This window comes from Echinops telfairi, unplaced genomic scaffold, assembly GCF_000313985.2.
Source record: "Echinops telfairi isolate 266 unplaced genomic scaffold, ASM31398v2 ScPeMD7_36;HRSCAF=134, whole genome shotgun sequence".
In the NCBI taxonomy this organism is placed as follows: domain Eukaryota; kingdom Metazoa; phylum Chordata; class Mammalia; order Afrosoricida; family Tenrecidae; genus Echinops; species Echinops telfairi.
Genome location: NW_022103934.1, coordinates 2,031,285 through 2,043,105, shown reverse-complemented (window position 1 = coordinate 2,043,105; position 11,821 = coordinate 2,031,285). Strand labels below are relative to the sequence as shown.

At 48.3% G+C, this 11,821-nt stretch overlaps 1 protein-coding gene across 1 annotated transcript; it reads left to right on the top strand.

Moving 5' to 3' along the window:
* Window positions 1–9,837: 9,837 nt before the first annotated feature.
* UBL5 (ubiquitin like 5) lies at window positions 9,838–11,351 on the top strand. Its single transcript, XM_013008385.2, has 5 exons — window positions 9,838–9,943; window positions 10,246–10,312; window positions 10,504–10,587; window positions 10,724–10,761; window positions 11,167–11,351. Exons 2-5 carry the CDS (start codon window positions 10,257–10,259, stop codon window positions 11,208–11,210), a joined length of 222 nt encoding a protein of 73 aa, XP_012863839.1. The 5' UTR covers window positions 9,838–9,943; window positions 10,246–10,256; the 3' UTR covers window positions 11,211–11,351.
* Window positions 11,352–11,821: the final 470 nt, after the last annotated feature.

Below are 11,821 nucleotides of genomic sequence, written 5' to 3'. Positions count from 1 at the left end.
CTCAGGGGCGGGGCTTAGACGGGCGACCAATCCCAGCACGTGTGACGGCGGCGTACTCGGATGCGGAGGCGGGGTTAGAGGCGGGGCGAGGCTCGAAGGGCGGGGATAGAAGCGGGGCGGGGCTAAGGGGCGGGCCTGGGAAGTTTGACCATCCCCAGTAGGTGTGACCGAGGCAGGCTCAGGAGCGGAGGGAAGGCTGTAGGCGGGACTAGAGAGGGTCTCCGCGCTCCGAAGGCGGGACTAGGATGGAAACTAGGTTGAGGAGCGGGAGGAGGGCCGAACCAGGAACAGAGGACGTGGCAGAGGGCGAAGTCTCTACTTTTTTTCACTTTTTCTTGAAGCTCTTTTGTGTGCCTGATGCTTATACTTACGTTCTTGTATGCACGAGGATAATGTTGCATAAGTGGGTTACCATGTCCAAAGGGTATATTGAATTCATTTTGATGATTACTGCCATATTGTTCTCCCTAGAGGTCTGTGTTGCCCCTCCTATGCGGTTATGTTTGTTTGTTTTAAATTGTGGTCTATATACCAAAAATAAGAACAAACCCTCCTGCCTTGTAAAAGATTTCAACTCAGAGGGTCACCGTGGGGTAGAGGGTTTCCAAGATTGTAAGTTGTACTTTTTTTTTTTGTCCCATGAAAGCTTTTATTTTTAATTTTATTTGAATTTTGGTATAATAAACAGAAGTCTGGTATCACTAAGCTCCTGATCCAGTGTTTCCTGCATCCCAAATTTCATTACCAAAAAAAAGCCAATTATTTAAGCAACTGTCAGCTTTCTGACTTGCAGCCAAGACCATTCCTAACTGGACACAATGGCTCTTCCATCTGCTCAGAAAATTCTGATGGTACATCAACTCCTTTGCTCGTCTTGCTGTGAGATAAAAATCATAAAAAGTCCAGTCCCTTTTGTTCAGCTTAGAGTGTGCCAGGCACACACTTACTGTCATCCCACGCTCGCCTGTCAGTTTATCCAAGTGTAATGGCTCCCTTGTTGCTTGTGATGCTGGAAGCAATGCCACCAGATTTTGAAATACTGGCAAGGTCACCTGAGGTGAAGAGATTTCAGTGGAACTTCCATACCAACAGCAGAATAGGGAGAAGGAATCAGCTGTCCACGTCTAAAGGACTAGCTCCTGAAAGCCTTGTAAATAGCAGAGGAACGGTCAAAGAGAGTGCCACACAAGGAGCTCCTGGGTTGAAAGGCACTCAAAATATGACTAGGGACGGTTGCTCCAGAATAGAGTGAGTCAGAGTAATGTGGGAGGGGTAAAGTTTTGAGAACTTTTGCTGATATGGCCCGACTCAATGATGAGAAGAATGAGAAGGTTCATTTGTAATCTGACAATGGTCTCTGGGTCTCCATAGGAACCATTATCAGTAGGGTGCAAACCCCTCCTACAGGAACCAAGCTAATGGTCCCGAGCTTCAGAGAGAAGTAGTCCATTGTCCCCAGCAGCAGGGAGCAGGCCCACCCCCCATGGTGGGATGAGACAGCAGTCTGGCAGCAAGTATCTGACTTCCCCCCACAATTTATTCATCACTAGCTTTAGTGGTTGGTGTGTAAATCTGAATAATAGCTGTATTAACTGGACATTCTTGCAGGTGTATAAAGAGAAGCCTATCACAGACAGCATTGTACTTTAAGACAGATATTGAAATCTTCGTTATGAGGATAAATATGAGGCCAATACTAGCCCATCTCAGCTCACTAATACTAAGGATATCAATCTTCATGCATTGCATTTCATTTTTGATGACTTCTCATCCTTCTCATCATTGAGTTGGGCCAGACTGCTGTCTCATCCCACCACGAGGGTGGGCCTGCTCCCTGCTGCTGGGGACAATGGATACCCGACTGATAATGATTCCCATGCAGACCCAAAGTCAAGTTAAGCTGCACCAGTAAACTAGGATCCGCCCATCTTGCCGCATGTACACCCCCAATCCCTCCTCCTTCTATAGCGTGTATGTCCCTAGATCACCCCCTCCCATCACTGTAATACCTGTAGCACAACCCTTTCCTGTGACGTATGTCTTCACCTGTAATGTGGGGGCTTACACGTCCCCAATGTCCCCAGAGAGTATAAAAGCTTGGGGAGCATTAAAGTTCTCTCTCCCTCCACATGGATTACCAAGCGGGGCTGAGGTGAGCATGCTACTATGAAATGTGTCTGACTCCATTTATTTCTATATATCTCTTTTATCTCTCATGCTCTCTATAACTTTACTATAATATTTACTTATTATCGCTGTACAATTGCGCCTACCAACCCGTAGTGATTGTGCTAGGAGCTGGCTTCTTCTGGCACCCTCTCATTACTGGGTAACCTATAGTGTAACCCTTCCCTGTGACGTATGTCTCTACCTGTAATTAGTGGGCTGGCATGCCCCCAAAAGTTATATAGGCGCCGGTCAGCAATATAGGGGGCTCAGACTCAGACCTCTAGGACTCTCTCTCTCCCCTCTCCTCTCCAGTCCTCTCTCCCTTGTTCCCTTACCCCCCTTCCCTTCCCCCTCTCTCCACGTGGACCACCAAGCTGGGCTGAGGTGAGCAATGGTATCATGTAATATGTCCAACTGCATTATTGTAATATCTCTCATGCTCTTGATGACTTTAATATAATATTTATATATCTCAACCGTACAGTTGTGCTTTCTTGACCCCGGAATTGTTCTTACTGAATCGGAGTAGTAGTAATAGGAGTATTAATGGTGGGGGCTGGCCCCCAACCTCCCTCCGCGCCACTTTTTATTTAATACTACAATAAATGAATCAGTCTGAACTTGATCAAGCATGCAATCAAGATGCATTGGTCATTATTGGCAAATGGAATGCAAACGTAGGGGACAAAGAGGAAGGTCGGGTAGCTGGCAAATATGATCTTGGTGACAGGAATGAAGCTGGAGATAGCAGGATAGGATTTTGCAAAAACCAACGACCTCCTTACCGCAAACACCTTTTTATAGTAACATACACAGGAACTGAGCACGTGGACCTCACTATATGAAAACCACAATAGTCAAATTGGCTGTATCTATAGGAAGAGTGATAGAGAAGTTCAATATCATCAGCGAGAACAAGGCTAGGGCCAATTGTGGAACTGCTAATATGCAATTTCAGCCAGAAGCTAAAGAAAATTTTAAGTCCACAAGGACCAAAATGGGACCTTGAGTATATCCCACCTGAATTGAAAGAACGTCGCAAGAGCATATTTAATATGTGGAACCCTAATATGGAGCCCTCCCTGGTGGTGTAGTGGTTATGCAGTGGATTGCTACCCTCAAGGTCAGGAGTTTGAAGTCATCAGTTGCTGCATGGGAGAAAGACAAGGTTTTCTACCCCACAGGGGCAGTGCTACCTGTCCTAGAGGATCAGTATGAGTTAGAATCGACTTGATAGCAGTGAGTTTGAGCACTAATGACAGAGCCCTGACAAGCTATGACATCAAGAACATCATACGTCAATCAAAGAGGCAGCAAAGGAAGAAAAGGCCACAGTGGATGTCAGAAGAGACTCTCAAATGGAAGAAATGACTAAGTAAAAGGGTTAAATAGAAAAATTCAGAAGGCAGCTAAAGAAGACAAAATGAAGCCTTATAATGAAATGTGAAGGAAAAAATCCTATAATTAGAACACCAAAAGGTAAGAGCACACGCAGCATATCTAAAGTAAAATCACTGTGGGGTGGGGGGGAAATCAAACCTCAAGTTTCTGTACTGAAGGATTCTATGGGCAAAATATTGAACGATGCAAGAAGCATGGATACAGGAAGGATGATACAGAAGGAATGCTCAGAGTCACTGTGCCAAGAAGAATTGGATGACATTCAATCATTTCAAGAGGTAGCATATGATTAAAAATCAATGGTGCTGAAAGAAAATGTCCAAATTACATGGAAGGCATTCGCAAAAGAACAAGGCTCCAGGAATTGACAGACTAAACGATTAAAATATTTTCAAAAACCGATACAGCTCTAAAAACATTCACTGACCTCCGCCAGGAAATTTGGCAAACAGCAACCTGGCCAGCAAACTGGAAGAGATCCATATTTGTAACCATTCTAATGAAAAATGACCCCATAGGATGGGTAAATTATTGAACCAGCTGTTAAGTGTGAGACTGCTAACTACAAGGTCATTTGTCCAAGACCACCCAGAGGAGAAAGATCAAGCTATCCGGTCCTTAAAAAAATTTACAATCTTGGAAACTCTATATAGAGCCACTGTGGGTGACAGTCAACTCAAGGAAGTGGGGTTTTTGCTTTAATGGTTTATCATTATTATCAAATGCAAGTAAAATGTTGCTAAAGATCATTTTGGAGCAGTACATCACAGGGAGCTGCCAGAAATTCAAGCTGGATTCAGAAGATGACATGCTGGGAGGGATATCATTGCTGATGTCAGATGGCCCTGGGCTGAAGGCAAAGGATACCAGACAGATGTTTACTTGTGTCTCATTGATTATGCAAAGGCATTCAACCATGTAGATCATCATAAGCTATGAGTAACATTGAAAAGAATGGAAATTTCAGAACTCTTCATTGTACTCATGCCAAACCTGAACACCAGGTGAAAAGGCAGTTGTTTGAACGGAACAGTGTACAACCTCCTGGTTTAAAATTAGGAAATGTGTGGATCTGTGTTGCGTCCTTGGGCCATATGTATTCAATCTGTATGCTGAGCACATAATCCTGGAAGCTGGACTACATGAAGAAGAAGAAAGTGACATCAGGATTGGAGGAAGGTCCATCGACAACCTGTGACACGCAGATGGATACCACCTTACTTTGCAAAAGCAAGGAGGCAGGGGCTTACGTGGAGAGCAACTTGTTTGAGAATGATAAGGGCAATGAATGTGTAAATGTGCATTACACAATTGATGTATGGATGGATTGTGATAAGAGTTGTATGTGCCCCTAATAAAATGCTCTAAAATAAAAATAAATAAATAAAAGCAAGGAGGACTTGAAGCACTTGCTGGTGAAAATCAAAGCCTGCATGCAGCATACAGTCTACATTGCAGCTCAGTATAAAGAAACGGAAAATACCGACAACTGGACCAAGAGACAACACCAGGCGAAATGGAGAAAAGATTCAAATGGTCAAAGATTTTGTTTTGCCTCGATGCACAATTAATGCTTGTAGAAGCAGCAGTCTAGAAATCAAGCAAGCAAGGTGCACCTAACCCAAGCCATGGTGTTTTTAAGCATCTCATATGCACTTAACAGTTGGACAGTATTCACTGCCCAACTGTTAAATGCATATGAGACAAGGATGCTTGTTCACTGTCCAACTTTTAAATGCATATGAGACAAGTGAATGGGTGCATTTGAATGACAGCGTGGGTGAAGCAATGTTGGACGTACCATGGACTGCCAGAAGAACAAAGGAAGGAGTATGGCCAGAATTCTCCTTAGAAGCAAGGATGGTGAGACTTTATCTCCAGGACGTTGGATATGTAATAATTTGTAAAGAACAGTCCCTGGATTGACACAGTCGCTGAAACAATGGGCTCAGGCCTAGGAACAATCGTAAGGCTGGTGCAGGACCGGGCAGTGTTTCATTGTTGTGCGCGGGGTTGCTATGGGACGGAACCAGTTCAAAAGCACCTAACAGCAACCAGTCCCTGGAAAAGGACATCATGCTTAGTCAAGCAGTTGTTAGGTGTCATCGAATCTGTTACAACTCACAGCGACCCTACGTGCAACTGAACGCAACAGCGCCTGATCCTGTATCCAACTCACCGCGGTCACTGCGTTCCAGGCCACTGCAATAAATGAGTAACTCGATAGCTTGAGTCAAATGAACGCTTTGATTTCCGGTGCCTATAACTTCGGTGTGTAATAGCCCTGTGCAGAAGTTGGAAGTTCTTGTTTTGTGACCAACATTGTTGGTTTTGACATCTTGTCATCTTGTTTTGTGACACTGACCCAAAGTGAGCCCACGCTGTTGGGAAAATGGTGCCGGTCGACTTGCTCCACACAGGGCTGCCACAAACTTCCCTGTGGGGGGAGGTCAGATGCGCAGGCATTCCCTCCCCTGAAGGCAATCAGTTGCCAGACTGCTGTCTCATCCCACCACAGGCGGGCCTGCTCCCTGCCTCTGGGGACAATGGACAGGCTCCTGTAGGAGGGGTTTGCACCCTACTGATACCACAGAGACCACCCCCTAGACCACTCTCATTGCTGTGTAACCTATAGTGCAGCTCCTCCCTGTGATGTATGTCTCAACCTGTAACTAGTGGGCTGGCATGCCCCCAAAAGGTATATAGGCAATGGGTCAGCAATATATAGCTCTCTAACTCTGACCTCCTTGCTGCTCACTCCCCTCTCTTCCCCCTCTCCCTTGTTCCCTTGCCCTCCTTCCTTTCCCCCTCTCTCCACGTGGATTACCAAGCGGGGCTGAGGTGAGCAATGCTACCATGTAATATGTCTCACTCCATTTATTTCTATATATCTCTTGCTCTCTATAACTTTACTATAATATTTACTTATTATCGCTGTACAATTGCGCCTACTGAACCCGTAGTGATTGTGCTAGGAGCTGGCTTCTTCTGGCACTTCCCATGTGTAAACTTTGCAGCATCTGTGAAATGCAATCCAGTGATTCTTGCATTTAAAAAAAAACAGGAATAAGGAAGACTCTGGAAGTGATGTGCTGGTGAAGACTACTGGAAGTACTGTGACTACCGGAAGAACCAGTGAATCTGCCTTGGGAGACGTACAGTCAGAATGCGCCTTGAAGCAAAGATGGTGAGACTTCATCTCCTATACTGTGGACATGTCATCTGGAGAGATCAGTCCCCGGAAAAGGACCTCATGCTCAGTCAAGTGGAAGGGTAGCGGAAAAAGAGGAAGACCCTCGACAAGATGGACTGACACTGTGGCATACGAGTGGGCTCAAACACAACAATCATGAGGCTGGCAGAGGCCTGGGGGTGTTCCTTTCTGCTGTACATAGGGTCACCAGGAGTCAGAACCGGCTCGACAGCACTCAACAACAACATCCTTGCATTGCGAGATGAAGACACTTTTAAAAATACATTAAAAACCTAACATTTACTTTTACCCCCGTAACAGAAATAACAAATATTCCATTTGGGAAATCCAGGGCTACATCACAAAGGACCAACGAGGAAAATGGGATTCTGCAATCCCACCATTTAGGAGTGTCCATCCTCAACAATAGGTATGACCCAGTATTTCTGTGTAAATATAAAAATGTGCTCCTGCCATCTCCCTCAGGCAATGAGTCTCCTCAGGTCACCATTGACCTTCCTAGCCTCCCTCGCCCTAACCTAGGGGTCCTCAAGCTTTTTAAAAAGGGGGCCAGTTCACTGTCCCTCAGACCTGTTGGAGGGCCGGACTATAGTTTAAAAAAAAACTATGAACAAATTCCTATGCACACTGCACATATCTTATTTTGAAGTGAAAAAACAAACGGGCAAAAACCCCCGGCGGGCCGGATAAATGTCCTCGGCAGGCCACATGTGCCCCGCGGGCCGTAGTTTAACGACGCCTGCCCTAACCTGTTCTACTCCAAACTCTTAAGAGCTGGGCTGCGCCAGGGGCTTTGACAATAATGTTGATGAAATATATTGCACATCAGAAGAACAAACAAATCTGTCTTGGAAGCAGGAGAGGCAGAAAGCTCCTTTGAAAAAGCGATGGAAAGTTCATCTCACATACCATGAGCATACTATGAGGAGGAGCCAGTCCCTGGAGAAGGACATGATGCTCGGTAGCGGTAGCGGGTCAGTGAAAAAGAGAAAGGTCCTCAATTAGCCGTGGCTGCAACAGGGGCTCAAACATCAGAGACTGTAAGGGTAGTGCAGGATCTGGCAACATTTATACAAAAGGCCAAGTATTACTCATTCACCGCCACTGAGTTGATGCCAATTCCTAGCAACACTAGAGGACAGGGTGAATTTCAGACACTGTAACTCTTTATGGGAGTAGAAAGTCAAGTCTTTCTCCCATGGTAGATTTGAACTACTGACTTTACAGTTAGCAGCCTAACTGGTAACCCCTCTGCCACCAGGGCTCCTCTGAGGGGACTATAAGGCACTGCTATTCTTTTTCCATTGAGGAGGGAAATAAGATTCAGGAATGGGAAGTGTCTTGCCTCACACCATGCTTAATATTACGGTTTGAGGTTGGGATTTGACTCATCCATCTGGATCCAAAGCTTAAGTTTCCAGCCTGAGCTTTTCATAGTCACTCCAGACCTCTGCCAACTCAGAGAGCCTCTGCACGGGTTCGAAGGACAAAGGATCCAAGTTCGGAAGCAGGTAATCCCCGGAGCCCTTTTTCTGTGTGGCACTTAAGTCAACTCCCTATGGTAGGCAGGCCCCTCTCCTGCCCCCAAACCATCCATCATCTCACATTCTAGTTTGAGGAAGTGATTTCAGGTGGATCCGAAATGCTAGCCCCTTTTCAGTAAAGCCTACAGGCTCACCAAAAAAATTTTAAAATAAAATAAAACACAACAAAACTTGACTGCCACCAAGTCAATGCTGACTCAAGTTGGGTTTCCAAGACTATGTATTTTGAGCAGTAGAAAGCCCAGTCTTTCTCCAAAGGAGCTGCAGCTGGTGATTGATGTTTGGGCCGGGTCCAGACTAGGCAGCCCCCCATCCTCTGCCTCTCAGGAAGACCGATGACCAGCTGGACTGTGCAATCCCTGCCCCCAGCATTCCAAGGAGCTTATCTCTCCAGGCAGGGTCTGTGCAACTCCTTCCCCCAGTATTCCAGGAAATGGGTCTGAGAAAACAAGATTTCTCACAGACCACATTCTGACTCAGACCTGCAGCTGCAGCACTAAAAACCTCCCTTCCTCTCATCAGCGCATACTTTCTTGACTCGGGCCCCTATACACGTCACACCGCCTCACCACTGAGCTGCAACTTCCTTAACCTAGCTCATTAGGTTGCGGAATTCGCCCAGGAGTTTTTCCTTGCCTTGATAAAACCTTTCTTAACTTCATATTCCCGGTTGAATTCTGTCTTCGTTCTGTCTCCGTCTCTACCTCTGTTTCAAACTGCCCATGTGGATCGATCGCAGTTCAATTTGTAACCACACCACCACCAGGGAATCCAGTGGGTTCACCAAACTGGAAGCATTCTACCAGCTGAGGAAGAACGGCTCAACAATCCCACTGACAGGTTGGTTGACTGGTAGGGCCACGGCCACAGAACCAGTCTAAGGGGTGCTTTGGGGTCAAAGTGAAGACTAGGATCAGGCACAGAATGCTTCCCATTGGGCAAGAATAACCACTCTTAAAAAAATCTGGACCAGGCCTCCTTGCGGCCGCCATGGCAGTTGGGTGACTGGCAGTTGGCCCAGGTATGCAACCTGCACTCCGGTCCCAAAATTGCGGCTAGAAGACCAGGGTCGTGGGGGCTACGTAACTGTCATCTGCATCCCAGGCGTCCCAGGGGGCGGGAAGGGAGAGGCAGCCGCCTAGTCGGGAGGGAGGTGTGAACAATTCACGTCCGAGCCCAGCCCTGAAGGAAAGCCGGGGGCTGGACGGGATGCCCTGGTCCTTGTAGGCCCGAAACTGCAGCGCGAGGCTTCGTCGGGCTCAGGAACGGCAGGGCCTCCGGGGATGTTTCTTGGGCCCTCGCGTTTCCCCCATCGACTGATGACGTTCGTCCACAGCGAAGGCGCCTCTAGGCCCCTTCCTCACGGGCCTGGACCCCGCTCTGCTCATGCGCCGATTTCAGGGGTCCCCCAGGGCGGACTCGGGACCCCACGACCGCGACTGAGAAGCGCGAGCCAGGGCCCGGCCCGGAAGGAACGCCCCCACGCCGCTGCGTCGAGGTGAGGGGCGGGGCTACAGACGCGCACTTCCGCTTCCGGTTCAGCGCGACGGCCGCATCCGGGCTTAGTGTTCCTGCCGGGAAGGTTGTGGCGTTGGTAACTTGGAGGGGATTCGAGGTGAGGGGGCCAATGGAGGGGTCCGGGGCGGGGAGGACCGACGGCTCTCGGCCGCGGAGTGTCGCAGTGCCTGCGGGAGGCGAGGCCGGAGCCGGAGAACCCTGAAGTCGGACGTTGTGGCGAGTCGGGGCGGAGACGCGATGGCGGGAGGCCGGGTTTAGGGCAGGCACTAGGGAGGGGGTGAGAGGAAGCCCCAGTGGCTGAGGGGCTTGAGGACCTGGGAGATAGAGGCTGGCGACGTCGAGGTCTGGGATATCCCTGAACTCGTGACCCCACCGCCTCCCTTCTCCCGGCCCGTGTAGCTCCAGCGAGGATGATCGAGGTGGTTTGCAACGACCGTTTGGGGAAGAAGGTCCGCGTCAAGTGCAAGTATCCTTTGGCAGCCGCGGGACAGTGTCCCCTGAGAGCGCAGGCGCTCGGTCGGTGTCGTGGGGAGGTTTTAAGGAACACACACACCACCCCCACCCCCGTAGGGCGTCGGGAGGATGGGGTCTTGGCAAAGCGCTTTCAGCCTTGGAATGCCCCTTCCCTTGCGTTTTCCTTAACGCCCCTGCGCCCAGCACGGATGACACCATCGGGGATCTTAAGAAGCTGATCGCAGCCCAAACTGGCACCCGTTGGAACAAGATCGTCCTTAAGAAGTGGTGAGTGCAGGGGTAGAGCTAGGGGCCAGAAGGTGTGGGTTGGGGAGTGCTGCGGGGGACCATTTCTTTGGCAAGGCTTCCTCTCCCTCCGCAAAGACCGGTTGGACCCCTCTTTAAATAGGTCTTTATTCCATAGGTACACCATCTTTAAGGACCACGTGTGTCTGGGTGACTGTATCCTTTGTGGGGTGTCATGAGGATGAGTCTGCCTACCCTTGCCCCCTTTGCCCGTTGTTAAATACCAGCGTCTGAAAGAGGGTGTTTAAGTTAATATATGGCACATGCTGAGCACTAGGAGCGTGTAAATGGTTTGGGGGAAGGGGAGGTGTTGGAGTTGAGCTGGGTTTGGTAAACATGAGCGGTGACGGGGGGAGGGGGGTCGCCGGGACTCAGGCAGGCTTGATGTGCAAAGCATTGGAGCATGTTTTGGATTCTGCCCCAAATCAAAACAGGCCAGTCAAAGACAGTGGCTTTCTTAGCCCTGGGCTGGGCCTTCATCCTGGACCCAGCTGGGAATAGATGAAAGGGGTGGGGTGGGTATGGAGCCCAGGAGAGGATTCCTTAACACCTTCACCTCAGATGAAATCCATGATGGGATGAACTTGGAGCTTTATTACCAATAAGACAGAATTCCTTCCTCCTCCTCTGCCTTGCCCTGGCCCCTGTCCCTGTCCCTGTCCCTGACCCTGTCCTGCTCCCCACTACCCACACTGGTATGGATGCTTGTTTTTAATAATTCAACGTTAATAAAAATTAAGATGCTTCTTCGGTGTGGTCATGTTCACTGGAGACTTCCGGAGGAGGGGAAGGTCAGCCCCTGTCTGGTCATCATCACTGCCCTTCGCTCAGTAAGAAATGTGGACTGGTCAATGGGGGAAGAGTAAGCAGAGTAGGAGATTGGGTGAGTGTATAAGGACCCAGGCTTGGGATTTCTTGTCACCCAAGTGACCAAAGACAGCCTCTGAGTGGGGACAGTAGAGGTAGTGGATAGAGATAACATGCTCTGGATTCAGAAACACTGTGTGAAATCCCAGTTCTGACACCAACCGCTGAGTGTCCATGGCAAATTAACTTCCATCAGTATTTTCTTATCTGAAAATCAGAACTAATACATATATTAGTATGTAATATACTAATATACAACATATATGTTGTGAAGCATAGATGAGATAGCCAGCCCACTGCCATCAAATCAGTCTGATTTAGTTTGTCAGGGAACCCTGGTGGTGGTGTG